We start from the raw sequence: 21,370 nt of genomic DNA on the forward strand, positions 1-21,370 counted from the left end.
ACCAGACACTATAAAACTCTTAGAGGAAAATATAGGAGGAACACTCTTTGACATAAATCACAGCAAGATCTATTTTGACCCACCTCCTAGAGTAATGGAAATATAAACAAATGGAACCTAATGAAACTTAAAAGCTTTTGCACAGCAAAGGAAACTATAAACAAGATGAAAAGGCAACCCTCAGAATGGGAGAAAATATTTGCAAACGAATCAGTGGACAAAGGATTAACCACCAAGATATATAAACAGCTCATGCAGCTCAATATTAAAGAAAAAAAAAATCCAAAAATGGGCAGAAGACCTAAATAGACATTTCTCCAAAGAAGACATACAGATGGCCAAGAGGCACATGAAAAGATGCTCAACATCACTAATTATTAAAGAAATGCAAATCAAAGCTACAATGAGGTATCACCTCACATCCGTCAGAATGGTCATCATCAAAAAATCTACAAACAATAAATACTGGAGAGGGTGTGGAGGAAACAGAACCGTCTTGCCCTGTTGGTGGGAATGTAAATTGATACAGCCACTATGGAGAACAGTATGGAGGTTCCTTAAAAAAAACTAAAAATAGAACTACCATATGACCCAGCAATCCCACTACTGGGCATATACCCTGAGAAAACCATAATTCAAGAAGGGACATGTACCACAATGTTCACTGCAGCACTATTTACAATAGCCAGGACATGGAAGCAGCCTAAGTGTCCGTTGACAGATGAATGTATAAAGAAGATGTGGTACATATATACAATGGAATATTAGCCATAAAAAGAAATGAAATTTAGTCATTTGTAGTGAGGTGGATGGACCTAGAGTCTGCCATACAGAGTGAAGTAAGTCAGAAAGAGAAAAACATTGATTCCTTAAAAAAGAAAGAGAGAGAGAAACAAATACCGTATGGTAACACATATATATGGAATCTAAAAAAGAAAACAAGAAAATGGTTCTGATGAACCTAGTTGCAGGACAGGAATAAAGACACAGACCTAGAGAATGGACTTGAGGTTATGGGGAGGGGGTAGGGTAAGCTGGGAAGAAGTGAGAGAGTGAGGGCTTCCCTGGTGGTTCAGTGGTTAAGAATCCATCTGCCAGTGTAGGGGATATGGGTTCGAGCCCTGGTCCAGGAAGATCCCACATGCCACAGAGCAACTAAGCCCATGCACCACAACTACTGAGCCTGCACTCTAGAGCCTGCAAGCCACAACTACTGAGTCTGTGTGCCACAACTACTGAAGCCTGTGCGCCTAGAGCCCGTGCTCTGCAAAAAGAGAAGCCACCACAATGAGAAGCCTGCACACCACAATGAAGAGTAGCACCCGCTCGCTGCAACTAAGGAAAGCCTGCATGCAGCAACGAAGACCCAACGCAGCCAAAAATGAATAAATAAGTAAAATAATTAAAAAAAAAAAAAAAGAAGTGAGAGAGTGGCATGGACATATATACACTACCAAATGTAAAATAGTTAAGTAGTGGGAAGGAGCTGCATAGCACAGGGAGATCAGCTCGGTGCTTTGTGACCACCTAGAGGGGTGTGATAAGGGAGGGTGGGAGGGAGATGCAAGAGGGAGGGGTTATGGAGATATATGTATATATATAGCTGATTCACTTTGTTATGCAGCAGAAGCTAACACAACATTGTAAAGCAATTACACTCCAATAAAGATGTTAAAAAAAATAGACACATGCACCCCAATGTTCATTGCAGCACTATTTACAATAGCCAGGTCATGGAAGCAACCTAAATGCCCATCGACAGATGAATGGGTAAAGAAAATGTGGTACGTATATTCAATGGAATATTACTCAGCCATAAAAAGGAATGAAATTGGGTCATTTATAGAGACATGGATGGACCTAGAGATTTTCATACAGAGTGAAGTAAGTCAGAAAGAGAAAAACAAATATCGTACATTAACGCATATACGTGGAATCTAGAAAAATGATACAGATGAACCAGTTTGCAGGGCAGAAATAGAGACACAGATGTAGAGAACAAACATATGGGCACCAAGGGGGAAAAGTGGGGTGGGGGTTTGGTGGTGGTGGTATGAATTAGGAGATTGGGATTGACATGTATTCACTAATATGTATAAAATAGATAAGTAATAAGAACCTGCTGTATAAAAAATAAATAAAATTCAAAAAAAAATAAAAAGAACACTATGAAGTTTTACAATAAGGAAGTATATCTCTATGTGTTACCTGGAAAGGTGCCTGCCCCAAGTGTATAAAGTAGCTGGATATGAACCCATTTATGTAAAAAAAAAAAAAAAATAGCCTATACAATAAGAATAGCTCCCAGTTTTTGAGGGCTAATGATCATCTGGGCCCATTATAACCACTTTATTTTTTTTTTGCAATACACGGGCCTCTCACTGCTGTGGCCTCTCCCACTGCGGAGCACAGGCCCTGGACGCGCAGGCTCAGCGGCCACGGCTCACGGGCCCAGCCGCTCAGCAGCATGTGGGATCTTCTCGGACCGGGGCACGAACCCACGTCCCCTTCATCGGCAGGTGGACTCTCAACCACCACGCAACCAGGGAAGCCCTGTCATAACCACTTTTACATTGTCTTGTCTCATTTGATCATCACAGCAACCCTTTGGGGTAGGCACAGTTTTAGGCGCCTTTCTATAGAGGAGGAAACTTTCACAGAGAGGTTAGGAAACTTGCCTAAAATCACACAGCTGGAAAGTCGAGAGCCAGAAAATGAATCCAGAGTCTGACTTCCAAAAATATATTCACTAAATGGGTGTAGAGTGATTATTTCAGGGGGCGGAGAGGGGTGAGTTGAGGTTCAGGAGACCCTGGGATGTCAGGCAAAGGGCTCAGATGCCAATGCTTTTCTTAGGGCACTGTGTGATCTCAGGCAAGTCAGCTCCCTTCTCGGTGCTCACCTGGGAACCCAGGGTGGTGGGCCAGAGCTACTGAGAAGAATCAATTGGATAATGTCGCCAGAGTGCCCAGTTCGGGGCCTCAAGACACGGTAGCTCACAGCAAATGTTATGAATGTTTGGGGAAGCAGACCTGACCTTGGCTGCCTGAAAGCCTTGTTCCGTTTCCTGCATCCAAGGCCACACAGGGTCTCCCCAGGGCCTGGGTACTTGGTTCAAGGCCACTGTCCACATGGGGCTCCAGGGCTCCCAGCTGTCGCCCATCGAGCTGCTCCCGCTGTGCTGGAATGTGACTCCCTGGGTGGCCCAGCCAGGGGAATGCGCAGGGGTCATTCTTGAAATAGCTGAGCTCTGGGCACAAGGTGCTAAGAGTGGGGCAGTCAATTTCAAAGGGCCTTTGCTGCATCTCTTGAAAGATGTGACTCTAAAACTTGTCTTGCCTCAGCGGAATACACAGCTTGAAAGGGAAGTCGAGTTAGGAGCAGGTGGCTCAGGCCTTTGGTGCCTGCCGGGCAGAGCTGCTTCTGCACAAACGGGTGAGGGAGTGCTCGTGGGCAGCTCCCAGTCTGGACTGTGCATCTGGTTTCCTGCACCTTCCCTCTGAGCGGCAAATTCACGTCTATTTTTGTAATTATTTGGTGATTCCCTCATGCCTCCCCCCACCCCCCGCCATTTCCCGCAAAGGCCTGGGACCTTGTCAGCTGCTCTCTCTGTGTACACAGTATGACTTGCAGTAGGTGCTGAGTAAATATTTCTCAAATAAATGGATTGCCCCCTTCCGCCAGTTTTGTCATGTTGGAAAGGCCCTGGGATTTATTTATTTATTTATTTTTAACAGATTTATTGAAGTCTAATTGATATACAAAGAAATGCACATATTTAATGTGGGCAATTTGATGAATTTGGACATGTGCAAACACCCATGATACCATCACCACAATCAACATAACAGACATATGCAACACCTTCCAAAGTTCCCTTGTGTCCTCTTGTTTTCGTTTTTTGGAGTGCACAATACCATACAGTTAACAATTGGCACTACGTTGTACAGCACATCTTTAAAACTGATTCACCTAGCATAACTGAACTTTATAAAAGATAGTTATTTTTAATGGCTTAAATTACAATACAGAGTTTAATTTTTCCTTTCACTTTCCAAAAATGCATATACAACATAATACCTAAAAAAATGTTGTCATCAATAGATAAATTTTCGGGAGGTCTTTACATGTTTTGGCATCTGTCAAGAATAAAGAAAGGTCTTTCTGATATAGTGACATTTGGACACAGACTGGGAGGAAATAATGAACGTTCCAGACAGAAGGAACACTAAGGGCAACGACCCTGAGGTAGAAGCACGTGTGGCAAATTCAGGGAAGACCAAGGACACCAGTATGGTTGGTGCAAGTGCTCAAGCTGAAGGCCCTGGGATTTAATCCTGCTTCTAGGACTAGTTGGGTAACTTTGAACTTCGCTTTCAAGGCGATAAGGCTCCGGAGATGGCCTGTCTGGGTTTGAACCCAGGCTCTGCCTCTTCTTACTAGTCACATCAACTGAGGAAAGTTTCTGAACGTCTCTGCCTCGGTTTCCTCATCTGGGAAATGGGGCCCTCGCTGTGCCTACATCACGGATCAGCGTGAAGGATAAATGGCTCAGCACGTGGCAAGCACTTACAATAAGGCAAGGCACAGAGTAAGGTCTAGATAAATATTAACTCGTATTATTTTATTATTAAATCAACTTTATTAAGGTGTAACTTACAAACAATAACAGGCATTCATCTTAAGAATACAATTTGATGAGTTTTGATGGATATATATACACCTATGTAAGCACAATCTCAATCAGAGGACAATCTCACCTCCGCAAGTGTTCCCTCTGCCCATTCGGTCAACCCCCTCTCCCCTGGCCCCCACTTGTCTGCTCTCTGTCTCCATAGCTCAGTTTTGATGGTTCTGGAACTTTATATAAACGGAGTCTTACAGTGTGTGCTCCAGCCTCTGGCTCCTTTTTCTCAATGTGTTTTCATCCATGCTGTTGTGTATATCGGTAGTTTTTTCCTTTTTATTGCTGTAACTCATGTTATTACCAGTGATATTCTCAGTCTCAGTTTCCTCTTCTGTGAAATGAGGTTAATAATTTCCACCTCATAGAATGCGGTGAAGGAGAAACAGGACCCTGAGTAGTGTGGCCGCATCACCGATCCCCGCACAGAGGACCCTGCATGCTGCACTCAAGCCATGCTCTCCCACCACCTCCCCTTGGTCCCCAGAGAGGGGCCCTTCCAACGTCACCAGGAGCCTGGAGCCCAGAGGGTCAAGGGCTTTGCAGGGTCGACTGGGGAGGGCCCTCTGAATAGATGCACAGCCGTGAGATGATGGCTGTGTTTATAAAGCAGACTGTTATTTTTTAATTCTTCTCCTTGTGTCCTTTCCCCTACTTCTCTCTTTCAAGGATAATTAAAATGCAAGCTGGCACTCCCTGCAAGGAGACAGCTGAAGATTTAATTGCCCCAAGAAAAATTTTCCAGTGAAAGGTCTTGCAGTAATGGCAGCTCCCGGCCTGGCTGCCCAAGAGGCTTTGCATCTCGCACATAATATTAGCTGTAATGCCTTCATCTGCATGTGCATGGGTTCCATTTACTGGCACGGAAGGAGTCAGGGCAGAACGGAGCCGACAGCCTCAGTCGGGCCATCGCCTTTTCACCATTAAACTCTCACCCGGCCTCACTCTGGAGACAGGTCTGTGGCCCAGATCCATGCGGCCGGCTGCCACACCAGCTGACCCTGCCCCGAGCGGGCCTGCGGGGGTAGGAGGCCCAGGCGCCTGGGAACAGCCCCTTCCACCACGAAGGTTTGGCCTGTCGTCCTTGAAGTGGGGCCAGGAGGACACGTCTGCTGAGCGGCCAAGCCCCACCAGCTCTCCACGTCGGGCCAGTTGCCAGCTGTGCTTGGGTTGCCCAATTTCAGGGCAGAGAAAGATCCTGCAATCTCTCATTCTGTTTTCCAAGTGTGGTACCAGTTTCCCCAGATGAGGCATCAAAGGCTCAGACAAGGGTCCCTAGCTCCTTGCCTGTTGGGGAGCGTGCATCAATTTTTTAAAAAGTGATCGCTCTGAACCCTGGATCATGATGAGAGGCAGAGTGACTCATTGGGAAAGTCAGACGGACTGGGGTTTGAGTCCTAGTTCCAAACCTGCCAGCTGGGGCACTTTTATTTCTCCTAAGGTGCCGTGCAGTCTCCAATTTCGGGACCTTTGTGCATGTTCTTCTTTCCCCACCTTTCTTCCTTCCCTCCATCCCTTCCTTCCATCCTTCTTTCCTTCCTATCCAGACATCCATCCTCCCATGCATCTATCCATCTATCCATTCATCTTCCCTCCATCCTCCCATCCTTCCATCCCTCCTCCCATCCATCCAACAAATACTTATTGGACACAGCCTGTGAGCTGAGCACAGGAGTTACATTAGTAAGCAAAGCTGGCACCCCCTTGCCCTGAGGCAGCTCCCAGGGCAGTGGAGGAGAGGGGTGTTAAGTCACCACAAGGTCAATGTATACTTACAAATTGTGACCAGGGCTGCAACGGAGAAGTTCTGGACAGGTTGTTACCGCGGTGTTCAACAAAGGAACTCAGCCCATCTTTGATTTGGAAGACAAGCCAGAAAGACGTAGCAAGTGTTCCAGGCAGGGGGAACAGCATGTGCAAAGGCCCTGTGGTTCCTGTCAGGAAGTGTCGGGAGGCTGGAGTTGCCAGTGGAGGGAGTGATGGGGAGAGTAACACAGGGCCATCCCCCACGGGGAAGGCAGAGCCTGCACCGGTGCCTCCACACCCTCTTTCTCTGGCTCATTCTTACTCATCCTTTAGGGCTCAGCTCAGGAATTAACTCTCCAGGAAGCCTCTCTGCCCTATGCAGGTTGAGTGAGGCCTGTGTACTTTCTCCTAATAGGAAAAAGTGTCCAAAACTCAGAAATAAGGCAAAGAAGGTGGCACTTCCTTTCGTTGCCATACTGGGGCATTGTTTAAAAGGCCCACTAAAGGATCAGTTAGTTTTCTGGGATATATACCCGAGTTTGACTTTGCTATTCTGTACTTGTCATGTTTTATCATTTCCTGAAATGTCAAGTTGACACCCCCTTGTTCTAGTGGTGCTCATGCAGTGTTAGGATTATTACTAGGAGCTCTGGCTCCCTCACCCTTCGTGGGCTCACAAGGGTATGGTCATCTTTTGTCAACATTGTATCCTCAGAATTTTGCACAGGGCCAGGTTCACAGCCTGAGAAATAATTATTGGCTGAATGAGTGATCTTGACCTTATCTCTTCACTTCTCTGAGCCTCAATTTTCTTATCTGTGAGATGGACATCATAGCACCCATCTGCAAAGGAAGTAAAGTTTCAGTGAAATACAGAATTCAGTTCCCTGTAATCCTGTGGGCTTCAGTCCCCCTTCTCCCAGGGGCTGGATCCCAAAGGTAGGAAATGAAGATCTGGTGTGGGGAGCTCATGGTCTGGTTGGGGGTGGTACTTAGTCACTGGAGGAAGGGAAGGTGACTCTCTGTGGGGCCAGGGCAGCCAGAGGCAGATCCATGTGGTATTTGTTGGGACAGGGAGACCAGCCTGGCTGGGGAAGAGCAGGAAGTAGCCTTAAATAGACCAGGTAGGGTGTAAGGAAGAGACCCTGGAAACCAGGCTGGGGTGTTGGATTCCCCAAAGTTGGTAAGAGGGAGCCATCCTAGGCTAATGAGGGAGGGAGGGACTCGATGAAATCATTTCAGCCAGGAGAGGAGAGCCACCATTGCTGAGCTCCTCTGAGAACCCGGCCTTGGGGTGTGTGTGTGTGTGTGTGTGTGTGTGTGTGTGTGTGAGAGAGAGAGATTGTGTGTATAAATGTGTGTGAATCTGTGTGGGGGGCATGTGAGAGTGGGGGTGTGAATGTGGGTGTGGGTGTGTGTGAAGGTATATGTGTGTGAGTGGGCGTGTGTGAATATGCGTGCGTGTTGACTGCCATCTGCACCACACTGTTGCAAAGGGCTGATCTATTCTCTATCTAACCTTCACTGGAGCCCCTGAGCTGAAGACTACTACTCCCCCATCTCACAGGGGACCAAATGGAGGCTCAGAGGCGAAGCCATTTGCCCAAGGTCACAGGGTGAGGACTGCGCAGCTGTCTTGACACCCCTGGGTGGAGAGAGGAGGGGTTTGGGCGCAGGGTGAGGAGGGGTGTAATTAATGGAGCCTCAGTAGACAAGTGATGACAGATAAATGGTTCCTCACTGTTTCTCGTGCTGTTGAGGTCACCTGGATGTTATCTTTCAAAGGAATTCAGCAATGCTCCCTAATATCTCACCTGGGCCAGGCCCTGGGCTGAGCTCCTGGACAAAAGATAAGGCGTGGGCTCCATCTTAAGAAAGTGTCAGGTTGGGGCAGGCATCAAAGTTGGGGGTGGGGTTGAATCCCCAGGGAACCAGGGCACCAGTCTTCTTAAAACGCTGAGGTATATCTTGTATGCAGAGAAATGCAGATATTGAGTATGTACTTGATGGATTTTTATATCTGCAAGTCCCCCCATAACCACCACTCGGGTGGGGAAACAGCATCCCATCACCCCTAGAGGGCCCCCAGAGGGCCCCTAGGCCTTCTCCCCTTCACTACGTCCTCCAAGGATAGCCCCCCCTCTGACCTTTGTCACCAAGCTGTTGCCTGGTTTTGAACATCTGGGGCCCATGTCTCTTTGGAAAGCATTTTAAATTTCATAATCCTGTATTCAGAAAACAGACCCAGATTCCAGTCAAACACAGTGCCATGGTTAAGGGGGGGACAGAGGGGACCACAGTGGTGGCAGGCTGAACCCCGGGGAGGCCCAAGGGTACATTGGCTGGCTGGTGACCGGATAAGGGAGCGAGACCACCCTGAGACCGCATGATGTTTCCTGGCTCCCAATAGAGTCCAGTGCACCCCAACCCTGTATGTGGCCACTGCTGTCTCTCCAGCAACCCCCTGTCCCCATCATGCCCGTCCAGTGCCCACCCATACCCACAGTGGCACCACTGTCCAGAGGGACAGTGGCTCTTGAACAAAATTCATAACCTCTCTGCGCTTCAGTTTCTCTGTTAAACCGGGGATAATCTTAGGACCTACCTTACAGGTGTGTTAAGAGGCTGGAGTGAACTGATATTAAATAAGTTAATATTTGTACAGAGTTTAGGAGACTTTCTGATACGTGTAAGGGCTTATGTTAAAACTAAATAAAATAAACTAACGTGGATCCAATCTTGGCTGGTATGAATATGCTAGAAGACGCAGTCGCTTTTACAGCTGGGCATTGAAACTTGAGAAGGGGCAGAGATTTTCGTGATTATAATGTAAAGTGGGCAGGGGCTGCAGAAGGGAGAGCACGGGTCCTCAGGGATGGGGGCAGGTTGCGGGGGTCCTATCGCTCTCCTTTGCACAAGGAACACTCAGGAAGTGCCTGATAAATGCCGAATGCTTAACTTATTTCCCGGCAGGAGGGAGAGGGTCACTTGGGTCCCATGAACTTAGATTTCGCCTGCCAACCTCAGCCCTAGAGATACAGGCTGTGGAGAAGTGAGGCCCAGGTGCTGTGTGAATTACATCCCGCGGTCTCCTCGCCTGGATGTGCAGTTGGCACCCCCGCTCTCGCCTTCCCAGAGCACGAAGGCATTTCCCCACCTGCTCAGCCTGTATTCATGCCTGGAACACCTCATCCTGCAAGCAGCACATGTATTTCACAAGCTGGGGCCAAGGGAGGAGAGCTGAGCTCTCTGTCACAGCCAAGGTCCTGGAGGGTGAGGCAGGTGACCTCTCTGAGCCCAGCAGGAAGCTCCTTGCCTCCTGTGTGGTCACATGGACCAGGCCAAGGGCTCAGGGCTGATCCCGGGTGGGCTTGTGGATCCAAGTGCAAGTCTCAGCTTGACTAAAGATTCATTGTGTGAGATTGGCCAGGTCATGTGCACTTCTGAGCCTCAAATTTCTGTCTCTCTCTGCAAATTGGGCACAGCCACCACCACTACTGGACAGTTAGGAGAATTAAACATGATGGAGAGACTTCCCTGGTGGTCCAGTGGTAAAGAATCTGCTTTACAATGCAGGGGATGTGAGTTCGATCCCTGGTCAGGGAGCTAGGATCCCACATGCCGCGGGGCAACTAAGCCCGCGAGCCACAACTCTTGAGTTCGCGCACCTCAACAAGAGAGCCCATGTACCACAAACTGCAGAGCCCATGCGCCCTGGAGCCTGTGCGCCACAACTAGAGAGAAGCCTGTACGCCACAACGAAAGATCCTGCATGCCTCAACGAAGATCCCGTGTGCCACAACTAAAGACCTGATGCAGCCAAAGAAAAAAGAGAAAGAAAGAAGAGGCAGACTACTTGGGCTCTGCCATGGGGCATTAGGGAAATGACTTAGCTTCTCTGTGCCTTGGTTTACTCATCTGTAAAACAGGGATAATAGGAGTTCCTACCTCACATAGTGGTTGGGGGATTAAATGAGTTAATAACTGTAAAGCATTTGGCATATTACTCACCACAGCAGGCATTAGCTATTATTACTGCTAGTAATTTTGCAGAGTCAGTGCCCATATGTAATGTGTTGATATTAACTCAGTGGCTAGAAGCTGGGCTCTGAAGCTGGCAGCTAGAGTTTGAGTCTCAGCAACATCACTCATTAGTTGTGTGACCCCATAAAAGTTACACCACCTCTCTGTGCCTTGTCTATAAACAAGGTCAGTACTATTATTTACCTGGCGTTGTGAGGTATAAAGGGGTTAATCAGTGCAAAGCGCCGACACACAGTATGCACTAACTATGAATGTCATGTTGCCATCATTATATAACTGTCATTAATATCATTAATATTCTTATGGAGGGGACATAAAGAAACTAACATTTATTGAGCACCTACCATATACTAGCACGAGACATGAATCATCTGGCAGTGTTATTCTAGGACAAGCATTAGCTTCCACATTTGGTAGAGGAGGAAAGTGGGGCCCCGAGAGGGTGACCTGCTTGTCCAAGATCCCACAGGTGGTGAGGGGTGACCAGACCCAACTGTGCAATGTTTAGGGCAGGAAGACCCAATGCTTAGTGAAGGCCTGCCATGTGCCGAGCACCCTAGCCCCTTTAATCCCCACACTAAACCTAGAGGGGGTATTATTGTCCCCATTGTGCCAATGACCAGCCTGAGTCTCAGAGAGGTGAGTGGTTTGTTCCCGCAGCTACAAAGTGGCAGAGCCGGGATTCAAACTTGGTTTTCTGTTGGAATTCTGCTCAAGCAGGTGTTTGGGTGGCCTTACCCTGACTCCCTCTGAGCCAGGGGAAACAAAGTCTTTGTGTCTATAAAACACAAGAGAGGATCAAACGATGAAGTCACTTCCAAGCCCTGGGGCCCACATGATCTTCTCCCAGGCTCGTGGGCGCAGGGACAAACTCACAGAGACAAGGACACTCAACACCCAGAGGGGCCGTTGTTACCCAGAAATCTTTATTACAAAAATATTTTGCAAGCCAAAAAGTTTAAGTTGCAACTATATACAAAATAGGGCCTGTTTCCTTCCCCGCAGTTTGAAAATAAACTCCAGAAACCATGCTCCTTCCATACTGTTGTTTCGACTGCTTCCTTTTCCTGGGGTTCGGTTCACAAGGTATGGGAATCTCCAGGCTGCCGGGCTGAAGCTAAACTACGTGACTTTCTTGGCCTCCTTCCTTACTCCCCTTCCAAAATTCAAAATAAAATAAAATGAAAATGGCACCAAGAAAACATTTTTTTAAAATCCCGTGTGTGTGTGTGTGTGTGTGCTCACATGCGTGTGCTGTCTCTGGGCAGAAGAGAGGGAGATCAAGGTTTACAAGCCAAGCTTTTGGAATCTGGAAATAGCTCGAGCCAGGTGGCTGGGCCACTGTGCTCCTAGATGCCACAGAGAAACTCTGGCTTGTGGGGCCAGAGCTGCCCACATGGCCTGTTGGCTCAGCCAGTTCCTGCATGCCATCATGTAAAACAGATCACTGTCCCCCAGAGAGCTGGGTCTGCACTCGGCTCCCCGTGTTCCACCTGGAGGACCTGCTGATGGGCAGGATGGCTTAGCTTCTGCCTCTGACAGCCTGAGCCAGGAATCCCTCAGGCATCAAATGGCTGGACCCAGGGGGCAGTGAAGATTCGCATCTCAGCTCTGAGAGCTGATCAGTTACACGTGAAGACCGAATAAACAGGGCTTGCAATATCTTCTTGCCCTGGGCCCAGCCAGGCCCCCACACTGAAATGGAGGGGTGCGGGGTCCGAGGATAACAGGGGCACGGCCTCTGCCCAACCTCTTGACAGAGGGACAGAAGGTGGGTCATTCCTGGCGTCACAGCTACCCAGTCCTCCTGGCTGTCTTTGATTTATTCCAGTTTGATTTCGACAGGGTTTGGGAGCAGAAATGGAAGATTCCACCTTCAGAGATGAGCTCAGAGAGCTGGAATGGGGAAAACATCCAGGCACAGCTTCCTACCCTGCATGGCCCTAAAGTGCTTGTGAGCGATGGAGGGGAGGGATGGCATCTTTCCTCTCCCCTCTTTACAGGTGAGCAGACTGAGGCATTGGGTCTTGGCCAGACGGAGAAGGAGGCAGCCTGGAGAAGCATGGGCAGGTTCAGACTTAGCACACTGGGGGCTCGGAAGGCAGAAGTACCAGCCTCGTGGAGAGAGGGCTAAGTGTCTCCATGAAGCAGCCAACCTGGAACCTTCTTCCCCACCCTCAAGCCTCTGGGACTGGGAGGAACTCAGTTTCCACTGTAAGAGAATCCCTCCAGGACAACCGACCGTTCAACCTTAGACTGCACAAGACCCAACCACACACTTCAACACATGACAAAGAGCCAGGATAACACTGCTGTTGTTTTAAGAAAAATACAGAACAAAACACCACAGATCAAATTTTCTAACACCTCGGTTTCAAGATTGCACATTTCACATTTCTCAATAATTTACAGGCGTCCACAGCGAGAGGTTGTCAGTTAGTGCTTGCTGAAGGAAGCGAGCTCAGGTATGGAAGGGAGAGGTGGGGCCACGTGGAGTATCACCGTCGGAGGTCCTCCAGGTCTCGAGGGCCGTGAGGAGGAGGGGCGTTTTGTCTCAGTCCTTGGTGGCGGAGGAGTTCCTCAGATGGTCCTCTCCTCCCCGGGGCTTGTGGCTGGTCAGTGCAGGGAGGGGAGACCGGGACTGCTGGCAGCCACGGCACCAAGTCTCGGGATGCGCGTCCAGCTTCTTCGCCATGGATGGGCAGTTCGATCTAAAGGGAAAACTTTCCCCAAAGCCCCAGGTGGGTGGTGCTGGGAGGAGGAGGTGGGTTTTCTCCCTCCTCACTCTGGAAGATCGGGCTGCAGAGTGTCAAGGAGGCAGTCAGTGGTCTCCAAGACCATGACAAAGACCCACAGTTGATGGACAGAGGCGTGAGAGTTCTTGCACCCCTGATGGCTCTGGCCAGCTCCCAGGTCGGTTCCCTGCCTAGTCTGGCAACACTAGCCTCCATGTGTGGCCACATAGAGGGGCCATGGCTCCCGTGGAAATGCTGGAGAGCCAGCTGGGCTGGGGAGACAAGAGCTACCCTCACTGTTGGGTCCTGTCCCACCCTGGCCCTCCAGGAACTGGGCTGGCTGTCCTCATCAAGGTTGCCCGCAACGGGACAGGAAGGCTCATGGGGACAGACCCTAGAGATGACCACGGCCCTGCTCACTTCCTCTGGACCTGGACACTGGCATACTCTGAGTAGGATGGCTCAGGCTTGGGGGCTGGCTGCTTAGGGTTCCGGTTGAGGTGGACCATGTCCAGGTCGGCGTAGGTGAGGGTGTCCTCGGACACAGGTGGTGGGCAGGCCTGAATGCTGGCATACTCCGTGTGGTTGTTGGGTTCGTCGGCCTTGGGGGTGGACTTCTTCCCCTTGGGCAGGTTCAGGTCTGCATATGTGATGTCATTGTTGTCCTGGATCTAAGTGAGATGGAGAGAAGGTCATTCTGGAGCCCCCAGCCACTCACTCACCCTCAGTACCAAGTCTGGTTGCTTCTGTCTCTTCTTGGCCTCCACTGGCTCAGCCCTAGTTCATGCCCCCTCTTCTCCGGCCAAGGTCACCTGTCTCCAGTCTTGCCCTTCCAATCAGCCTCTTCCTCACACGGCCTGAAGGGTCTTCCTAACCGTCAGTGTAGTGGCCTCACGTCCCTGCTTCAACGTCACCCCCTCCTGCAGTTCTCGCCTGCCTTTCCTGATGCTCTTTCCTCTGCCTACAGTGTCCAGCCCTCCTTCTTGTAATGAAACCCAATCCACCCTGTCAATTTCATCCTAAGACCCTCCTCTCAGCTGGGTCCAGAGCTCTGTCTCTGTGCTTCCTCAGTCTGTGCTTCTGCATCACAGCACCCGCCACCTAGGGCTGTCTGTGCCTGTTTGGAGGTCTGAGAAGATGCTGACTCCCCAGTGGAAGCAGACATTCACTTATTTACTCATTTATTCAACAAAAATTCACTAGGCATCTGTTATGATGCAGAAACCAAGGCTGGCACAGAAGCAGCCCCATGGATGTTAAATGAACGAATGAACGAGTGGTGGATGGATAAATGGATGGCAACAGTTTCAGCCCCGCTTCTGGTGAAGCTGGGGACTGGGGGACAGAAGACAGGGGTGTGTGAGAATGAGGCCAGCAGTGAACAGGAGGTAAATGTTCTGTAGGCAGAAGTCGGAGTATGAATCCTGGTTCTGCTCTCTCTGGCTGAGGGACTGGGCAGTTCACTTAGCTTCTCTGGGCCTTGGTTTCCCTATCTGTAAAGTGGGTCTAATAATAGTATCTATTGCCAGGGTCACTGGGAGGATCCGATGAGATGGTCCAGGTAAAGCTCTTAGGACGGAGCCTGGCTCATGCCAAGTGCACATATGTTCAGCACGTGTCAGCTGTCATCTGCCACCTGGCAAACCTGAACCTCTCCCACATGCTCATCTTATTACCCACAACTGCCGCCTTGAAATTACCCATCATGAATGACATACTTTGCTCCTTCTGTGCCTGGCACCTGCGCTGTAGACGTGGAGGGGAGCTACCAGCGCCCATGATCCTACCTGATGCACAAAAATAACCTCAGTCCCCAACAGCTGACAGGCGCCCTGCTCACACGTGGATCACCCGATTTAGGCCCTAACACAACTCTGCTTGGTAGGAATTATTTACTCTATTTTACGGTGAAGCATCTGAGAGCCAGAGAAGTTAAATTCGGTCAAAGTCACACAGCTAGAAAAGAGCCAAGCTCTGCTGGCCTCTGAAGCTGTGGTCCGACGGCCCACGGCACTGGGAGTCCTAGTCACGGGGCTGCAAGCTCCACAAGAGCCTTGCTCACTGCCCAGGGCCTGGCACATAGTAGGTGCTCAGGAAGTCCCAACTGACTGAATTCTGTATAGGTTTCAGTGCTCTTTTCACCATCATTCTTTCCCTGCAAAGTTCCAGAAAGAACTTTGACTTTGAAAGGCCCAGAAAGTAAAATGACGGGGGAGAAGGCCTTCCTGTCCCATGACTGGAAATGGTCTTGGATTTCTAATCACCACCTGCGCTCATGCCCAGGACCCGCTGGAGGCAGGAAGGGTGGGGTGGGGCTGTGCTGGGTCAGGAGAGTTTTGGCCTAGAAGCACCGTGCCTCTCACCAGCCCTGACTCTCTTCAACAGACTACAGATACGACGATGACAACTGCCAGGAAAATGTCAAGGACAGCTGCCATGTTCTCATTCCAGGTTCAGGGTAGGGCCTGTCTCCTTACAAGGCTCAGAGGAGCCCTCTGCCTCCAAGGTCTGACAGCGTCAGCTGGTGCAGACAGGGCCAGAGTTCTTGGAGACAGGCCAGCCATGGTGCCTTGAAATCCCCTCAGTGATGCTGGGGCGAAGGTGCCAGCTCAAGGGAGTGTGCTCTTGCATGAGGTCATTAACGGCATGGGGTCTTCCCACCAGCACAGGCAGCGCAGTGCTGTGCGTTACCCCGTGTGAGCGGCACAGGGCTGCAAGGGTGCTCCTGGTGGAAGGACTGGCTGGGCACGTGCACGGAGGCTGGATGGCGTGATGAACACTAAGCCCGACTCCAGGGCACCGTTTAGACAGAACACATGGTGGACGGTGCCCTTCCAAGCTGTGCAGTGTTTGGCACTGAGTCAGACAGGCAGGGACAGACTCTCGGTGGTATGATTTCCTTGCATCAACAGGAGTTGCAGATCCTGTTCTAAATTAAGACTCCTTCGCCAGGGTGGGCGGGTGCCAGGGGTGGAGGATCCTTGCTTTCCTGAGTCCCCCCCTCCCTCTGCTCCAGCTGGGAGAGTCTGTCCCAGCCTGTTCCTGTTTCCCAGGAAGGGCATCTCACCAAGCACCGTACCTGGGTTGTTTCTCTAGTGTTCTTCTCGGGCTCATGCAACCTAAAAAGGAAAGAGACGCACAGATAAAAATACCCTCACTATCTCCAGTGCTCATGCAAATGGGTAAGAATAACATTTAGGTTCCACTTCCTATATGGGTGGGGGACGTGGATGAGCGATTCCCAACAGAAACACAACTGCTTATCACATGTTTGGACCAAAGGGCTTTTCAGCATGTACTACCTTTTTTTTGTTTAACCTACTTTATCATCAAGGATCTTTAAAAATTATAATACTCGGTGCTGGGGAAGGTGCAGTGAAACTGGCAGGTTCACACACTGCTGGTGGGAGGGGCCGACCGACACAACGTTTTCTGGAAGCCGCTTGGCAAAGTCAAGAGCTTGGAAGTTGTCCTCATCTTTTGACTCATAATCGCACACTTGGCCGGGTGAGGGGGGGGATTCAAAATATAGAAAAAACTTTATGCACAGAGGCATTTACCACAGAACGAGATGGGGGAGGAAGGTTTACACCTCACAGCTCCACCAACTGGGACTGGTTAAGGAAATTAGGATAGATTTGTAGATAAAGACTTAAAAGGTTTATGAGGAAGTTTTTTTTTTAATTACAAATCACATTAAAATGATAAGTATAAAAGCAAAATTCTCTGTGGAATGATTTCAATTATGAAAAATGTGTGGATAACACTGGAAGGAAACATAGTAAAATGTTAACAGCAGGGGTCCTTGGGTGGTATTTTTTCTTCTTTTTAGTTTCCCATGTTTTCCCAATGTTCTATATTATACACATCTAAGTCACCATTAAGAAAGGAAAAGAGAAGGACCAAGTGTTCTGGTTAATCAAAGAAGCTCTTCAAGCACTTGATTCTGTAATTGGAGGCCGTGGCTTGGCTCACTGCAGGGTCACAGTCAAGGTGGTGAGCAAACCAGAGCCACTGGCTCTGCAGGAGTTGTGTAAATTCTCAAGCTGGCCACTCTGGGGATGTTAGCCTGGATCATGTCAGAAGTGAGCAATGGGGCTTGGCAGTGGGGTTATTAATGGAGTTGGCATGAGCACTTGGCTCAGAAAGCAGTTCTGGGGCAGGACGGGCCCCACGTGGCCAAGCAACGGCCCTCCAGGAGCAGGGACACCGTCTGGAGGGGACCATCACTCACTCAGTCTCCATCCATACCCCTCCTGCTTCCGACGGGTCTGGCTTCCCACTGCCTTTGGTTCAAGTCCAATGCCTCGCCCTGCTCGTAAGCCCTGTGCAGTCTGTCCCTGGCTGACCTCCCTAGGGGTCATTCACTCCCTCGGCCTCATTCACCCACTTATTCACTCACCCAATATTTCTCAAGGGCTACTTGATGTGGCCCACTTTACATGTCAACAACAGCCTTGAAGAACCCCCTCAACCACTTTTCCTCTTGGTTAACCTTTGCTCATCCTTCAAGACTCAACTATGTTGTCACTTCCTTGGGAAGGCTCTGACAGTGCTGGGCTGGCTGGGCTGCCCCTCCATGACAATTTCAAACTTCTTGCATATTTTCCCATCTGGTTTGTGTGTCTGGCTGTCTGCCATGCTTCCTCACCACATAGGTATGGGTGCTCAAAACTGACTTGGAATGAATGACAATCAGGCTGCCCCAGGGCCTTTGCACACTCATTCCTCCTTGCCTCTTCATCTGATTCACTCCTCCTCTTCCCTCAGAGCTGTTTCAAATAGTTCTTTCTCAGGGAAACCTTCACTGAATCCCAAACTCCATTCTCAGAACACTGGGCTCCTCTCTCAGAGCAATTATTACAGAACAGAAGAAGTTTTCCATTTTTCATGTCTGTCTCTCCTCCGGTCCCTCCTGTCTCAGTGAACGGCATTGCTGTTACTCATCCCTGTGCTCGGCTAAGGAAGTGGGAATCACCCCTGATTCTCCTCCCTCCTCCTTTAAAACCTGTGTCTAATCCACTGCAAGGTTTGTCGACTCTGCCTCCAAAGTACATATCGAACCCCTCCAGTCCGTCATCACCACCATCCAGGTTTTAAGTTTCTGAGGAGCCTCTGGCGTCTCTGCTCTATTCCTGCCCTGCCTGCACTCCACTCCCCACATGTAAAATGCATCTGCGATGTCATATCATCTTTCTGCTTAAAACCCTCAACTCCTTCCCACCACGCAGTGAAATCCATCTCCGAGTCCTGACTGCCTGGCCTGCGTGACGTGCCCTCACCCAATGCTCTAGTCCTCTGTCTCCGCCCTCGATCACTCAGCTCTGGCCCCCTTGCCTCCTCCATGGTCTGTGAACACGTCCAACTGCTCCTGCCTCGGGGTCTTGGCACTGGCCATTCCCTCTGCCTGGTCCACTCTTGTCCCCCAATATTCCCATGGCTAGAGCCTTCTCGCCCCTCAGCTGTCTCCTAAATGTCCCCTCCTTAGATGGTCTTCCCTGACCGCCCACCGCACACCCACCCCCTGCCCCCCCAACCTCTGCTCTGAGCCTGACTTTGTGTTATTTAGTCAGTGCCTGCAGCACATCGTGTATTAACCTCCTAGCTTGTTTGGTAACTTGCCTCCCTGTGGACCACTAGCTCCATGTGGGCAGGGACTAGGCCCGTGTCATTCACCACCAGAGCCCTGACACCTAGTAATGGGCCAGTGCGCCATTAGCATGCCATAGATGTTTGCTGAATGAATGAACATCTCTCCCATGGGATCAAAAGTGCCACGAGACCAGGGCTAGTGTCCTTTTTGCTACTCTTTGCAATCCCCCGGCTTAAGGCCTGGCGCTCAATCCAGATGAATAAATGAAAAGAGTCAGGGAAGCCTTAAATATTCCAAGAATAAATTCAGTGAATGTCTGACAAGTGAACAAATGGCCGACCGAATGAACCCCAGTGCCCAATTAAGGGAGCAGAGCCACATTTTTCTCTCATCTGAGCTGAGGAAGATTACAACGTTCTCTTGTACGGTCCTAACCTAGGGAGTTAGAAATAGCCAGTCCCCCCACTGGCCCTGCAATCTGATGGGCCCTTTGAGCTCAAAGTGGTGGCATTGCCCCCTCCCCTGCTCCGCCTCCTCCCGGGGTGCTGGGTTGTTACCCATGCCAATGTCCTCTGGAAAGCGTCTGATCCCAGTCAGCCTAGCTGAAGCTGGCGGCTGCACGGGAAAGCACCATTACCGCTCACTAGCTAACGCTTTGGCTTAGAGAGATGAAAGGGAGCAAGTGATCTCACGGCTCCCTCGGTAGGCTCATGCTGGAAAAATAAAAAACAGGCAGAAAACGGTTGGCTTCTCTGGGGAAGAAGAAACAGGCAGCAAGAGGCACTGGATCAGTGATGAACAGCCTCAGCTTCAGCGTCAGAGAAATCTGGGTTGACTCGTGGTTCAGCACTTACTAACTGGGACCTTGGGAAGGTCTCACGACTTCTCTGAGCCTCAGTTTCCTCAACCACAACATGGGGACAATAATAAGCTTCTAGAGCAGGGGTTCGCAAAGTCCAGCTCGGAAGCAGCAGCATCAGTGCCACCTGAGAACTTGTTAGGAATACAAACTCCGCATCAGAAACTCAGGGGGTGGCGCCAGTAATCTGCATTTTAATAAGCCCTCCAGGGAATTCTGCTACACACTCAAGTTCCAGAACCTCTGCTCAATTAAACTGGGACAAGAGTAAATCATAGGATTTTTGCAATAATTAAATCACCAATGGGCTAATATAGGTACAATCATAGATCTGTGCCTGGAACACAGTGAATGACCGATAAATGTTAGCCGCTGATGCTGTTGTCATTATTATTATCGACACACCCCTTTTCTTCCAGAAATGTACTGTCTAATTGAGGAGATGACATGTAAAAAAATAGTGACAACAATAAAAACAAAACAAAAAAGAGAGATCCTTCCACATTTGGGGCTGTGAAGCCACTGACAGGGAGAGTTTTAGGGATTCAGGAAGTTAGAGGTCGGGGATTGCTGTGGTAGTTTGGGACGTCATTTGTTCATTCATTTATTCAACAAACCTTTACTGAGCACCCATTCCATTCCGGGCATGGTGCCAAGTTCAGCAGCAATTAGCGGTGAACGTGAGGGAAGTAACCCCTGCCTTTGAGAGGGGTGGGTTATACTATGGGGACAAGTGCAGAGACAACTTGGACACACAGGAGAGCTCCCAGGAGGGGCCTCTGTCCCTGGAGGAGGTAACACCCTTGCTGAGCCCAGAAGGAAGAGCAAGAGGTAACCAGGTAAAAGGAGGGGCGGCTACACTAGCTTCCATGTGGCACAACTCCAGGGGGCGCTGTTCAGAGCCGGCCGTGACTGCCGCCCCCTGGAGCTGTGCAGACCCTGGGTGGCTCAGGAGCAGGGGTGGGGAGCACATCTCAGGGAGAGGCCCAGCACACAGGGCGAGGAGAGCGAGGATGCAGCGTGAGGGAGGAGGTGAAGGGGGGCAGTGTTGGCTGAGACACGGAATGTGAGCTCCAGGAGTGGCTGGGAGTAGAACTGTCCAGCGCAGCAGGGCTGGACCACGAGGTGCTTGAGGGCCTCAGGAGGGCATCTGGACTACCTCGAGGGCCACAGGGAGCCCCTGAGGGGTTTTAGGCAAAGGACGGAAGCTGAGCCTTGCCCTTGAGAAAGAGTGTACTTCAGTGGGAAGTGTGACAGTTGAAGGCCCAGCAACAGGAAGCACGTTTCCCTGGGGTCAGTGAGGAGCCTGGTTTTGCTGGAGTGGTGGCTCTGCTTGTTCAGGGATGGGGAAGCTGGGAGGCTGGCCAGGGCTCAGAGCAGGAAGCCACCTGTGGAGGTCAGAGCAGAAAGCAAGGCACTCTCCCAAGGGCACCACAGACTCCCGCTGTGGGGCAGGAGGGACACATAGTGCTTCCTAGGGCCCTTCAGACAGGTCAGATGCTCTTGCTGTGTGCAACCGCAGTGCCTAGTATTTCCCCACTGCATCTGTGGTCCCCAACACAGGACACAGCACCCCTATGCCCCCAACCTTGGTATTGTCCTTGACCCTACAATCCATCGGCAAGTTCTCTTGGCTACCTGTGAAATATATCCAGAATCTGACCATTTCTAAGCCCATCCCATCACCCTGGTCTAGGCCACCACCATCT

General features: G+C 50.0%; 1 protein-coding gene across 1 annotated transcript in view; it reads right to left on the minus strand.

Moving 5' to 3' along the window:
- Positions 1–11,406: 11,406 nt before the first annotated feature.
- Positions 11,407–21,370, minus strand: part of LOC309973307 (tyrosine-protein phosphatase non-receptor type substrate 1-like) — a 42,729-nt gene continuing 32,765 nt past the window's right edge. Inside the window, exons 8-9 of the mRNA XM_082857481.1 lie at positions 16,289–16,328; positions 11,407–13,880 (exon numbers count right to left, since the gene is read on the minus strand). Coding sequence (XP_082713607.1) covers positions 13,626–13,880; positions 16,289–16,328 — 295 coding nt within the window. The 3' untranslated portion in view covers positions 11,407–13,625. The remainder of the gene's footprint in view (positions 13,881–16,288; positions 16,329–21,370) is intronic.

The sequence above is a fragment of the Leucopleurus acutus genome (assembly GCF_964270905.1).
Source record: "Leucopleurus acutus genome assembly, chromosome: 16".
NCBI lineage: Eukaryota > Metazoa > Chordata > Mammalia > Artiodactyla > Delphinidae > Leucopleurus > Leucopleurus acutus.